We start from the raw sequence: 13,167 nt of genomic DNA, 5'->3' as shown, positions 1-13,167 counted from the left end.
TGTATGATCAAGAGAAGATGAAACAGACAACTAGTCACTAGGCTCAATTTGAGTGCTTGCAATTTTTTTTTTTTTGAAAACGTGGTGTGTGAAAAACAACTAGTTATTTGAGAGGTTAACGCAAGGCTTGGGAAAAATTATAGGTTTTTTTTCTAATAGATTAAAACTGTTTGTCTTTCTTGCTTTTCCAATAGACTTGAAGACTTTTCAACAAATCGTAGTGCCGGAAATGAATTTTATCCCACTAAGACTTTCGTGACTAAAAATTCCATGCTTGCGTCATGAAAACTACCAATAGGTATCTACTAATGTCTAATCTAGGGATTCACTACTGGCATGTCCTTAAAAAAGGTGGTACATTGATTCCTTTAACCTTTCCCTTTTTTCTGAATTCTGGAGGGGATGGTAGTCTTTGAATTTGTTTATTAATGTGGTGCATTTAGCTTTTAAGCGTTACTATGATCATATTTTCTTTTGTCTCGTGTTTGTCAGTTCCAGTAACGACCTCGACTCGTCGTCCAGGAAGTAAGTTTATTTTATTTTTTTTCTTTTTCGTGGGCATTTTTTCTGAGACTATTTTACTCTTAAAATAACGGTCCTACGTCAATATGTATGTGAATGATCCTGCTGTTTTCGTCTTCTTTCGTTCCCTTGTTCTCTTTTGCCCTTATTCATCGCTTTTATAGCAACGAAATAAGTACAATAAACAAGAATGAATCCGTGTGGTACTAAAATGCTTAAAAAGGATATTTATTTACCTTTCTAAAATACTAAATAGTTTGAACTGTTAAGAATTAATGCATTGATTATTGTTTCTTCTTAACTGTACTGTTTTACTTAGTGTGCACAAAACCTGTGGACCTCGGTTTTCTCATCGATGGCTCTGGAAGCATCGAATACCAAGGAAAAGGAAACTTTCCTCGTATGCTCAACTTCGTCAAGTCTGTTGTCAGCTTCTTTGAAGTATCCCGAGGAAAATCACGAGTTGGTTTCGTGCTCTTCTCCTCTCATACGATTCCGATCTTTCCATTTGGACGATATTCGTCCAAGGGTCAAATTCTCAAGGCAATAGAAAGGGTTCGTTACCCTCGAGGAGGAACTAAAATTGGTAAAGCTTTAGACTTCACTCGTCATTACCTCTTCAAGGGCTCCTCTCTGCAAGGACGAAAGCGAGTGCTGGTCTTACTAACAGATGGTTTGTCACAGGATCGTATTGGTTTAGCAGCAAGTCGTATGAAAGCTACAGGTGTTGAAGTTTTTGCTATCGGACTTGGAAAGAAGGTTAAGCATCGGCAGCTGAGGATGATTGCAACAGACCGGAACCACGTGATGACCACGTCCTTCAGCACACTGATGACACTCATACTAAAGCTAAAGAATCAAATTTGCCAAAAACTTGGTGAGTGGAATGTTTTAAGTTCCCAACAAAGTTCTGGGCGAAATTCATATTTATTATTTTTTTACTAGGATCCTCTTAATTTTGGTGCACTTACTTTTCAGTTCCTACAGTTCGCCCAGTTACACAACCAACGAAACCAAGGGGTGAGTCACTTTATTGCTTTAACTTTTAATTCAATGACACAATATAATCTCCCCGTATTATTGGAGCAGATTACCGTTGTCAGTCTGTTCTGTGTAAAGGTTGCCCACTGCTCAATGCTGCTCCTCGTGTTTGGCCAAAAAACGTAGATTGATTGACTTACTGGTTGCTTGAACGACTGATTAGTTGGTTGATTGATTGACTGATTGATTGATTGATTGATTGATTGATTGGTTGGTTGGTTGGTTGGTTGATTGATTGATTGATTGATTGATTGATTGATTGATTGATTGATTGATTGATTGAACGACTAATTGACTGATTGATTTGTTGGTCGCTTGGTTGCTTGGTTTGTTGATTGGTTGGTTAATTGATTGGTTGATTATTGACTGAACGACTGATTGATTGATTGATTGATTGATTCTTCCAAGATTGCTCAGAAAGTATACTTCAGTTTTTTACGACCATTAGTTTAAACTGGTCCATCGGCATTATTTAGCAGTTCTCTGTAAAGTAATTGCGTAAAAACTGCTAAATTGTAGCCTAAATCGTATTGAACAATGTACGTTTTTGTTTACCATGATCTGACAAAGTAGCGTTTCATAAGCAGCGCTAGTCCCTCGTAGCTTAGTGGTTAGAGCATGCGACCGGTGTACGGAAGGTCATAGGTTCAATTCCTGTCGGGGACTCAGATTTTTTCTTTGTCCCATTCTATGCTTGTGACATGTTGATCACCTCATTTCTCATTTCTTCACCGAGCTTAATATTTATCACCATTCTTAATCTAAGTTTGGTTTGTGTTTTCATAGTTAAACTGCCCAGAACTCTGGCGGTGTATCCGCTGGACAGGAGAAGAGGTGGACGAGACATTAGCCGAAGTCGAAATCCCAGTGCAAGACTTATCGGAGTTAGATACAACAAAGGCCCTGATGGTCGTCGGGACGGTTCCGTTCAGTTTTATGGACGACGAAACAGCTACGTAGAGATTCCGAACACGGGACGACTGGACGCGCGATACTCCATTACTGTTCTCACATGGGTGTATAACGAGGGCAGATTTGGCACCATACTGAATTTCAACCCTAATCGTAAAGGGTTCCAACTTCGCATGATCAGTAGAAGAGTTCTCCAAGTAGTGATAGTACAGCGCAGGCGCAGGAGAGTAATCACGGTACGAACGCGTGGACGTTTCATGAAATACAAGGCTTGGAACTATGTTGGCGTTACATACAGCGAGAGACGACAAACCATGACGATCAGGGTAAATTTAAAAGTTGTCGCAAGAAGGAGAATAGGACGGCTACAGTTAGATACCAGGAGGTCTATCAGGCTTGGAAGCCAAAGAGGCAATAAGAACTACTTCCGGGGGCGCTTATTTTGTCTTCAGTTGTACAGTGAGGCACTGTCTGGAAAGCAGATCAACGAAGCTAAGAAAAAGTGTTTCCTTAAAGGTAAAGATTAACAACTTCTGTAAGTGTTGCTGCTGCTGTTACAAAATAGGTACTTGAAGGAGACGTTATTGTACTTGTTTAGATGCCTAATCGAACAAAATGACGACTGGTACTTGCGGCCCTCCCATGCAATCGTAGTTTTTAAATTTGTCCTGTTACTGTCAACAATGTAGAATAAGTAAAACGAATGCTTTACCTGCCCCGTTAAAGAAACAGTTTCCCTATCTTAACCAGAACAGATATATTTCGGTGCTTACACCTCAAAAATCTTGATATTTAGTAGTTTTTCCTAGAATTTCAGCTCTACTTGACCCATGAAGTTTACAAGCCCCTGCCTATTGCTTTTCTTTTCCTTCGCAGGGCCACCCATTGTTACTCCGACACCCACCCAGCGGCCAACGCCTGCGCCAAGGAGTAAGTTTTATTCTGTTCCATTAATTTTTTCCTTCTACCTGTTGTAATCAAAATGCCGGCCAACATTGTTTAGATCTTTTCTGTAATTTCGGTACCAATCACATTTATCGAGTAGTTGTGTTCGTTCTATTGTCGTTACTCTTCCCCGCAATTTTTAGAATCATATCATTCCGTGATATAATTAAATATCTGATTAATCTATTCATTTATCTTACAGTACTCTTTGTTTCATTTTTCTATTTTTAACAGTTTGCCGAGCTCGTATTGATCTCGGGTTCCTTATCGACACCACCACTAAAGTCGCCCGCTCCAGAAGGCGAAATCTCCAGCAGGTTATCAACTTTGTGCGGGAAACTGTTCGTCGATTTACAATCTCTCGAAGAGCAACACGCATCGGTGTAGTAACGTACGCGTCACGTGCTCGTCCAATCTTTGATTTCTCTAGGTCGTACACACTAGGGCGTATTTATAGTGCGATTCGCCGAATTCGGTCTCTCAGAGGTAGAAGACGATTGGGTAGAGCTTTGTATTATGCCAAACGCTACCTGTTTAGAGGAAAACCGCAGTGTGGAAGACGAAGAATCTTAATCGTGCTAACCGCTGGGCAGTCAATCGATAGAGTGCGGAGACCGGCGATGGCGCTTCAGGGAGCTGGCGTCGAGTGTTTTGTGGTTGGGTTGGGACGTGTAAGTGGTAGAACCCTTCACACGTTAACCACTGACAGGCATCACGTGTTTGTTGTCGGATTTACACAACTTTATACTATAGTGCGAACGCTCAAGGACAGGATTTGCTACTCCCCAGGTAAGGGCTCTGGATATTTAAAGTGACCTCAAGTTAATTCAACTTGATTCAAAGCTTTACACGAGGACAGAATCAAATTCATTACCTTGGCTGATGACTCATTTTCTCTTGTAAATTAGTACACATTAACGTAATCCGCTGGTTTCATAAAGGGCATACTACATTCTAAAGGCACTAAAACTAAAAAAAAATGATTTTATAGGGGTAACACAATTACTGCCAAACAAATAGTTATTATTCTGGCCCAAGAGGTTAAGAATCACAACTTACCCTGAGGCAAACCAGTCGGTTATTTACAAGGGTGACCGACGAGCCAAGGGGGTGAACTCGGGCTACTGAGAACAAATCCAGCACGCTTTTAAGGCAAGGATTGAAATTGGGGCCTTCGGTTAAAAATTCCAGAGCTCCAAATGCCTGCCACTCTGCTTCCTCTGTGAATGTCGCTCCACCTTCAGTTTTTTTTTTTAAATTGAGTCCATGCTCTGATATCTACAATCTAGAACTGCTGCTATTGAACTTTTATGTGCAGCTTTCTCGCGTCAATGTTCCAGATATTCATTGAAATGTTGCTCAAATATTGTTATTTGTTTTTAGTTATTCGCCGTGGCGCCGTCGCCGTTTACCAGTTTACCAGCGCGTCCAAAAACCGTGACGTCAGTAGTTTCGTCAATCCACCAGCGAGATTTGTTGGTGTGTTCTATTCACGTGGCCCTGACAACCACCCTAGAGGCGCCATCTCCTTCAGAGGAATAAGAACTAGCTACGTCCTTATCCCCAACAACGGCTGCCTAGATACGAGGTATTCAATAACAATTATTTTCTGGGTTTACCCCGAGAGTCCTGGACCATTAATTCATTTCAAACCAAATGGCTGGGGTGTTCATGTTTGGATAGTGAAATCATTTAGACTCTACGCCCGGTTCGTTCCTCGTTCTGGTAAATCTGTGAGGCCGCTGTACAAAAAGATCAAGCCACGTCAATGGAACTACGTTGCTGCTACATACGACCACCGGACAGGTTTAGCCACTTTGTGGCTTAGCAGCCTACCCATAATCCAACGGAAGATTGGACGCTTCCGTCTTGGTTTGGCAACTAATTACCCGATTGTGATTGGACGCAAGCCTGGCGATAGACGTAGGTTCCGTGGGAAGATCTCTTGCTTGCAGATTTACAACTTCGCGATGAATGGTGTACAAATTCGCAGCAAAACGAAAATATGCTTCCGAGCAGGTTCGTATCAGTATTTTTTGGCAAACACTCGCTTTGAATACAATGCAAAAAAATCGATTTTTTTTTTCCTGTGGATCAGAATATGAGCTGAAAAGCAGGCGAATTTTTGGAGTGGCGAACTCCTAAGTTCCTGAGTGTAGTCACTAACTTTCGTATTGAAAGAAGAAATATTTTTGTAGTTGTAATCTTCTTCGTCCTCCGACCCTGTCCCTCGACCCATTCGACCATCCACACATCTCCAACATGACACCAGCGAATTTATATGCTCGCGCTCCCTCGGTAAAGCCTGTACTTCTTCAGCAGGTCAATTCTCTCTGTATTTTACGTGATTTCTGTTTTATTTCACTTTAGTTCCAACGCCTGCGCCTCCCATCCCATCACCAAGCCCAACAAAGCCTCCAGGTAAGATGCACAGCGTGTGTATTTTAATTTGTTCTCTTCTTGTTTAGGATGAAAAGTACCAAGAAGGGTAAAGTCACACCCTTATGTATGACCACCACGGCTCCTAAGCAATACGCCATCTTTTCAACAACATCCTCCTAGATATGCATGATTCTTCACATCCTACTCAGCCTCGTTCGATAATTGCTAAAAATGCGTAGTGGCCTAGACGGGGACAGGGGACAGTAGCTTGCTATTATATTTAAAATCACAGACTCTAAATACACTTTATATAAGTGAGGTTTTCCCTTGGATATAACAGCGGTCTTCTTTATTTTCAGTTTGTCGATCACGAGTCGATCTGGGCTTCCTCATTGATGGATCGGGAAGTATACGAAAGCATTTTACTCGCGTCCTTGACTTTGTCAAAACGCTCATCAGCTTTTTTCCAATTTCCCCAAGACAAACGCGTGTCGGTGTTGTGGTATTCTCATCTCGGCCATATCCCATCTTTCCATTCAACCGTTACTACTCGAAGACAAGCGTGATCAGGGCAGTTGATCGTATAAGGTACCCGTATGGAGGAACTAGGATTGGTCGAGCGTTGAGATTTGTCTCAAGGTATGAGTTTTTAAAAGTGAAGTTTAGTTATGGATGGTCAGGGCGACCTGTGGGAAAAAGAAATGAAAAATAGAGAACGTTCATTAATACACAGCTATGAAGAAGAATTTAGGCTTGAATTGCGTTGTAACGCATAATCGAAGAATTTTCGGATGCTCAGTACTCTAACGTCTACAGGCATGACAGTCAAACAGAAGAATATTTGTCACGTGTTTTCCTAGTTCCTGATCTCTCGCCTAACTGTTTTGAATAATAAGAAAGAGGCCAATTGCAGGATGACATCTTTTTGTCACCAGAACCAGAATTCATTTCGTTTTTACTTTTATATTTGAATTTGGAAATTCCAGTGAGGGTTAATAACAAAAGCCCTTATTTGCACAAGAAAGAAAATTCCTGAAGGGCTGGCTTGATAACTACGCAAGGCCATGTCCACTGGAATCCAGACATTTCTTAAGTCGCCTATTTTTTATCCGGATTCATGTGGTCGCCGCTCTGAAGAGCGGTTTCAAAACAATGCGGCGTCGTCCCATGTAATGGAATCCGAATTCTGGAATCCGGTAAATTTTTGTTTATGGAATCCGAAATCCTGGGTTTTGGAATCCGGAATACAGCTCAAGGAGTCCAGAATCCCACTAACAATTGGAATCCAGAATCCAAGTTCCACTGACAGAGACTAGAATCCAGATCCTGGAATCCGGAATCCACAGCCTGGAATCCGGATTCCAGGACTGTCTTGGATTCCCTTAAAGGGGGCGAAATGCGGTTTCGGTGTCCGGATTCACCGGTCTCGTTTGGAAAGAACTGGCTGATTTGTGGAAAAATAGTATGCGGTTTAAAATTTATCCGAATTCGTGTGGACATAGCCTTAAGTTATGACCCTTATTTCTGTTTTGGCTGTTTGCGTGTCGAGGTTCTTATGCTGCACTGATGAAGCTCACCTATTCTCTATTGTTAAGCAGGGATGAATGCACGTCCCAACTCAGAATTAGATTACGCGTGTTGGACAATATAACGCGCATGTTTAGATTTAATTAGCGGAAGCTCTTGAATCAGGTTAAACTTCCAACACATACCAGAAGGAAAAGGGTGAGAAGTCTAAAATTCAATCAGGAGCTGTTATAATTTACCGTGGAATCCCGATTTTTCGAACCACCTTGGGAAAGGTTCGACTCATTGGGTGGTTTGAAAAAAAGACTGTAAAGGGCTTGAAAAATCGGGATTCTACTGTATGTATATATTTTGCTGTCCCCAGGTTCCTTTTCTCGCGTGGGAGAATAAGAGGAAGAAAGCCCGTTCTTGTCATTCTGACCGACGGCATCTCACAGGATAATGTTGTCCAACCAGCCAGGAGTTTGAAGCGCAAAGGAATTGAACTTTTCTCCTTAGGGATTGGTAACAAGTTCAGGAGACTCCAACTTCAACAGATGGCGTCAAGTCCATCGCATGTGATGACAGCCGGATTCAGAAAACTGAGCACTGTATTAGCCGCTCTTAAGAACAGGGTTTGCATGCCTTTTGTTCCACGTGAGTGTTTCTTTATAATTACAGTCAAGCCAGGTCAAGCGTATCCCCCTCAAAATTCTATTCATTCCTCCCTGCATTCCTGCATGCTTTATGAGCAGTGAATAAAAGCGCAAGGTATCTAAGAAATTTCTGTAAGCTCATCAGTTTTCCTGAATTTGATCTTACTTTCTTCATGGCAATTTTTTCCATTCAAAGATTTTCCAATTTGACCGAATACTTGATTGTTGTAGTCAAACACTTGCTGCTCATTATGCATTCAGGAATACAGATTTAAGTCAACACTACACTAACTTTAGTTGTGGCAACGACTAACGGATTCATGTTTCAAATAATCAGTTCATTAATAGATTCTATAACAGTATGCTTAACGTGGCTTGACTAAGTCAATTTGTGCTATTTCTTATTGAAACTTTCTTGTTCACAGGATAATCGGGAGTTTAACCAAAAGTGCCGGCTTAATGCGCGTGACTTGCCTTGTAAACCAAGGCGCGCGGTGATCTCAGCTGATTAATTATCCTAATTTCCTCGATAGTCTTAGAGATTTTATTTTGTCTTCATTTCGTTAATGCTTGGCTGCTTTTTGTTTCCATAGCGACCACTCCAACTCGTGCACCTGGTAAGTAATAAACAATACCATTTCTTTATTAGTAATGATTGGTATCATGGGCTATGTAGTTAAATTTCATTGGCTACTGGCATTTGCTACTTGATTTTCATTGGTTCTTTGACTGTCCGATTTGACCTGTCTGATTACAAGCTCTTGGTAACCGGACAGTTTTGAAGTTACAATAGCAAAATTAAGCTATAAATATGGGCTGTTAAAAAGTAATCAGATTCAAGCATTTTGTTATTGGCACAATTAAGTACTATTATTACTCATTCAAAATATTTCTCCGTTTCTGATTGGCTAAAATCCGACGCATAACTCATCATAACCAGCTACTGTCGACCAAATTTGGAAGAATTCTGCAATATGTGAAAAATGACATCAGTTGTACAGCAAAATTACCAGATTATTGAACAGTTAACCGAGAAGACCTGGGGACGAGGTTTAGTTGTTTTGGTAGTGGGTACAAAATGGCGGAACATTTCACTCGTTTCACGAGGAAGAAATAGGCAAGCTATTGGCTAAAACAAAGCACGAACAGCAAGAAGACAACTCGACGGACGACATGTGCTATTTGGAGAACATTTGAAGTACTGAACAACCATTTTATCTCCTAAACTTTCCGATAAATATGTATTTGAAAATGAAATTAACATCGATGGAGGTAAGCATATTTTAGTTTGTTTTTAAACCAGGAATTTTTTGGAATGAATAATAAAACAATTATTGAATTCGGCTTTCTTATCATCTGAATAATTATGGAAATCGAGGAGGCTGTTATCCGCCTCGATCTCCATAATTCTTCAGATAATACGAAAGCCGAATTCAGTTGACTATTTTCGAATCCCCCATAATACACTCTGTTTGTCCCCCAAATTTTGCATAAGTTATTGTCTTCAAATGCTCTTGGGAAAATGCAGTACTCCCAGGAGCATTTCAAAACAATGGTTTATGCAGAATTTGGGGGGTAAACAGAGTGTATTATGGGGAATTCGAAAATAGAGAATAATTGCTAATTCGCAGTCACCCATCAATTGTTCATTTCAGTACGTTTCCTCTAAAAATCGTTCAAACTACAAACGACAACAGTGATACCTGGGGCAAGCTTTTATTTATTTTGACACTTTATGTTATCATCCTCCCTTAAAACGATAGGTATAATGAGGATGTAAGATTGATAGTGAGGTAAACTGGCCTAAGCATGAGCCATCTGAGCCATTTGCCACATTTGAGATGTTTTTCATACGCTTATCAACCGCTAAGAAGGCAGATATCGTGACTTTTCTGGCCTGCATTTACTTATCAATCGTACTTCTATTTTGTGACCAGTTTGCAGCTTATCAATTGACATTGGTTTTGTATTGGACGCCTCTGGAAGACAGGCTAGACTGCGCTTCAGAAGAATCAAACAGTTTGTCCGTCTTCTTTCGCAATCATTTTCGATCTCGCCGAGACGAACTCGAGTAGGAGTCATCGTGTATGGCTCAAGACCCCGAATGGCATTCGGACTTAGCCGCTATACCAGTTTACGCAGCGTTGATCGCGCTACCAGAAGACTGCGTTCCAGGCGAGGTTCTAGACGCACCGGAAGAGCATTGCAGCTTACTCTTAACCGACTCTTCAGACGCAGTAGGAAAAAGAGGGTATTAATTGTGGTGACCACTGGACAATCCGCTGATAGCATAAGAGTACCCGCCCTCCAGATACACCGAGCGGGTATTGAAGTCTTTGCCGTAGGTGTTGGTACACGAGTACGAAACAGTGAACTTAGTACAATAGCGACTGGCCCTCGTCACATTTACATGGTGACTTTCAAGACGATAAACGGTGCTGTCAAGAGTATAACCAAGAAAGCTTGTAAAGGTATTCGTTAGAGCAGTAGTTGTAATTTTTTTATACACTTAATGAACTCAACTCCCGCACCTGAAAAGGAAACCTTTAATTGGCCATGTTCTTAACGAGCGGAGAACTAGTACGACTTATGACTGTAGAGATCGTTTTGAGGGACAGCAAAAACATGGCAGACAGCAGCAGAAAGCCCCTGTTCGATTCTCTCAGGGTTCATTCTGATTAAAGAAGACAAACTTTTTACCTCTGGTTCTTAAACAATTTTGTAAAGTAAAAAAAATGTATTTCTGAAACTGTTATTGTAGTTTAGAACACAGCACCTTTAGTGCACCAAGATTTGTTGATCTTCGTGCAGTGTCCCTCCAAAAGATCCCAAGAAGCTTTGTGGCCGCATATTCTACCCAGTTCTTCACTCATTTAGAACAAAAGCTCATAGCTCCGGGCGGGTGCAGGTTGCTAACGTCGTGCAGCATTACATGCCTTTTAGATTGTGTACCATGTGACACGAGCTGCTGTTCTGTGTCCCTTTATTTATATTTACAAGAGAGTCCACGGTGATATTGGGAGTTGTTTTGCATGGTTAACTGAACCTTTTCGTCGGAACTTGACCTCCTGTGCATAACAACATGGCGTTGGACCACTAGGCGGAAGCAGACTGTAACTAGGAAAACACGAGAAAAGCCATACTCTTGTAGGCTTGTTTTGTCAACCAGATAATAATTCTACAGGTTGTTTGGCATAACTTAAAATCACTGCATGGGTCTGAGAGACTCTTTTCTTTAAAGAATAAGCTGAACTGCCTAATTACATGCCTAAATTTCAGTTTTGTTGCTGATGTTGTTGTTGTTTATTTCTTTTCCCTTCGTTTTGTTATTGTATTCGTCTTTTGTAAACGTACTTAAATAATTATCTATTCTTACTTTAGCACAAATCACGATACGGCCTACCTCCAAACCAACCAAGGCGCCGACTCCCAAAGCACCAAGTAAGTTTGTTGGCTGGACCTTAGTTGCAGTATCGAAATGATAAAATCGAAAACATATGAAATGATTTATGGCAAATTACACTTTCTAGAAGTCAGTGTTTCGTCGCTCAAACGATTTTGACCTGCTGGCAAGTCTAGGTGCAAATCTCTCTCGCCAGTTTGATATTTTTTTCTTTTATCTATGACATTTTGGTTATGAAACAAAAGAATAGTGATTAAAGTAATCAAAATCAAAGCTAAGTTTTAAATGATGCTCATGTTTAATATCATACAGGCGTCTGGCCTCCACAACAAACTCGTAACTTTTAGAAGATGCAGGAGATTAAATCAAAAGAAAAATCTGAGGCTTCAATGTTTCAAACGGTTCTTTGCTAGCTTTTTTTTTTGTTTTGTTTTTTTTCTCATTTGACTTTAACTTTCTTTCCTATTCATGATTTGGAAGAAGGTTTGTCCTCTTAAGGCTGCTTTATAAAAAAGGGCTTGTAAAAAAAACAATAATGTAACTGCTAGTCATAACGTTGATGTTGTTTCATATTTCTTGGTTCCGTTTTGAGTACTGCTATTTGTTCTTATGGCATTCTCTGTTTGCAGGGTTTCCCCAACCTATTGCAATATACGCCCTCGACCAGAAGACTCGAGCCCGCGACATCAGCCCAGGGAAAAACATTCCTGGTCGAAGCTACAATATACGGTATGCCCCTGGGCCGTATGGACAGCCGCGCGAATCCACAGAGTTTCTTGGTCGTCGTAACAGCCACATCCGATTCCCTAACAGGGGCAGATTAGACACTAAAAACTCCATTACTCTTCTAGCGTGGGTCTTACCCCTGGGACCTGGACCTATCTTTGAGTTCTTCCGTGGGGTAAAATTCTGGGTTGTCCGGTCGGACACACTGTATGTTCGTTTTATCCGTAGGAATACGCAGCGCACTCGGGCGTTGATAAAACGACGTCTTCGCCCACGACGCTGGAATTACGTGGGTGCAACGTACAATCAGCGGACTGGGATAGCTACACTTTGGCTAGATTCACGACCGATTTTATCGCAGAATATCAAACGTATCAGGCTTGCCACCAAAGGCTCGGCTTACATGGGTACAAACTTCCGTGGAAGAATTGCTTGTATGCAGGTTTATTCCGTGGCTATGACAGGGCCTCAGATAAAGAAGGTCAAGAATCTTTGTAATCAACCAGGTAATTCACGTGATTACAATAATAAGCTTTCTACTCGTATATCTCATTACTTATATTTACTCATACTTTCCACGTCACTCCTCTTGATAGCCGATGACAGCTTAAGCTTAGGTTACTACTCTCCTAGACCAATTATCACTGGGTTTGTCTTGAAGATGATAGGCATGGAGACACTGTTGTATGCTATTGAATTTTATTGAAATATAGTTGTTTGGTGATGGTATAGTAGGGCTTTATTGATACTGACAAGGCTTTTCCCATCTCCCTTTTGGTATTTCCTAGCTTGTAGCAGAGACATACATTCATCACAATTATGCCCCTGCAACAATACCCTGTAAAGCATTATCTTGTCTTCTTTTTTTGTTTTTCCCTTAGGTCCAATTACACCAACGAAACCTTCCACAAGTAAGCATTATGCTGTGCTCTGTTATTAAGCCCCTTATTAGTGAAAAACATAAGCAATCTAAAAGGGTATTCTTAAAGAGAGTCATCATTGACTGCTTGGTTCATGCTAGTAAGTCCGAGGCTGATAACACTAACCTAAACAGAGAGCCAATGAGAAGATACA

At 40.9% G+C, this 13,167-nt stretch overlaps 1 protein-coding gene across 1 annotated transcript in view; it reads left to right on the top strand.

The window, feature by feature from the left end:
- LOC140953249 (uncharacterized) overlaps positions 1 to 13,167 on the top strand; it is a 101,877-nt gene that overhangs the window by 34,541 nt on the left and 54,169 nt on the right. Inside the window, exons 40-52 of the mRNA XM_073402749.1 lie at positions 842 to 1,399; positions 2,350 to 2,991; positions 3,352 to 3,405; positions 3,655 to 4,209; positions 4,804 to 5,439; positions 5,791 to 5,841; positions 6,162 to 6,441; positions 7,694 to 7,965; positions 8,558 to 8,581; positions 9,902 to 10,435; positions 11,346 to 11,405; positions 11,997 to 12,599; positions 12,975 to 13,004. Of these exons, the coding sequence (XP_073258850.1) occupies positions 842 to 1,399; positions 2,350 to 2,991; positions 3,352 to 3,405; positions 3,655 to 4,209; positions 4,804 to 5,439; positions 5,791 to 5,841; positions 6,162 to 6,441; positions 7,694 to 7,965; positions 8,558 to 8,581; positions 9,902 to 10,435; positions 11,346 to 11,405; positions 11,997 to 12,599; positions 12,975 to 13,004 (4,299 nt within the window). The remainder of the gene's footprint in view (positions 1 to 841; positions 1,400 to 2,349; positions 2,992 to 3,351; positions 3,406 to 3,654; positions 4,210 to 4,803; positions 5,440 to 5,790; positions 5,842 to 6,161; positions 6,442 to 7,693; positions 7,966 to 8,557; positions 8,582 to 9,901; positions 10,436 to 11,345; positions 11,406 to 11,996; positions 12,600 to 12,974; positions 13,005 to 13,167) is intronic.

The sequence above is a fragment of the Porites lutea genome, chromosome 11 (assembly GCF_958299795.1).
Source record: "Porites lutea chromosome 11, jaPorLute2.1, whole genome shotgun sequence".
Lineage (NCBI taxonomy): Eukaryota > Metazoa > Cnidaria > Anthozoa > Scleractinia > Poritidae > Porites > Porites lutea.
This window is presented reverse-complemented; position numbering and strand designations above follow the sequence as displayed.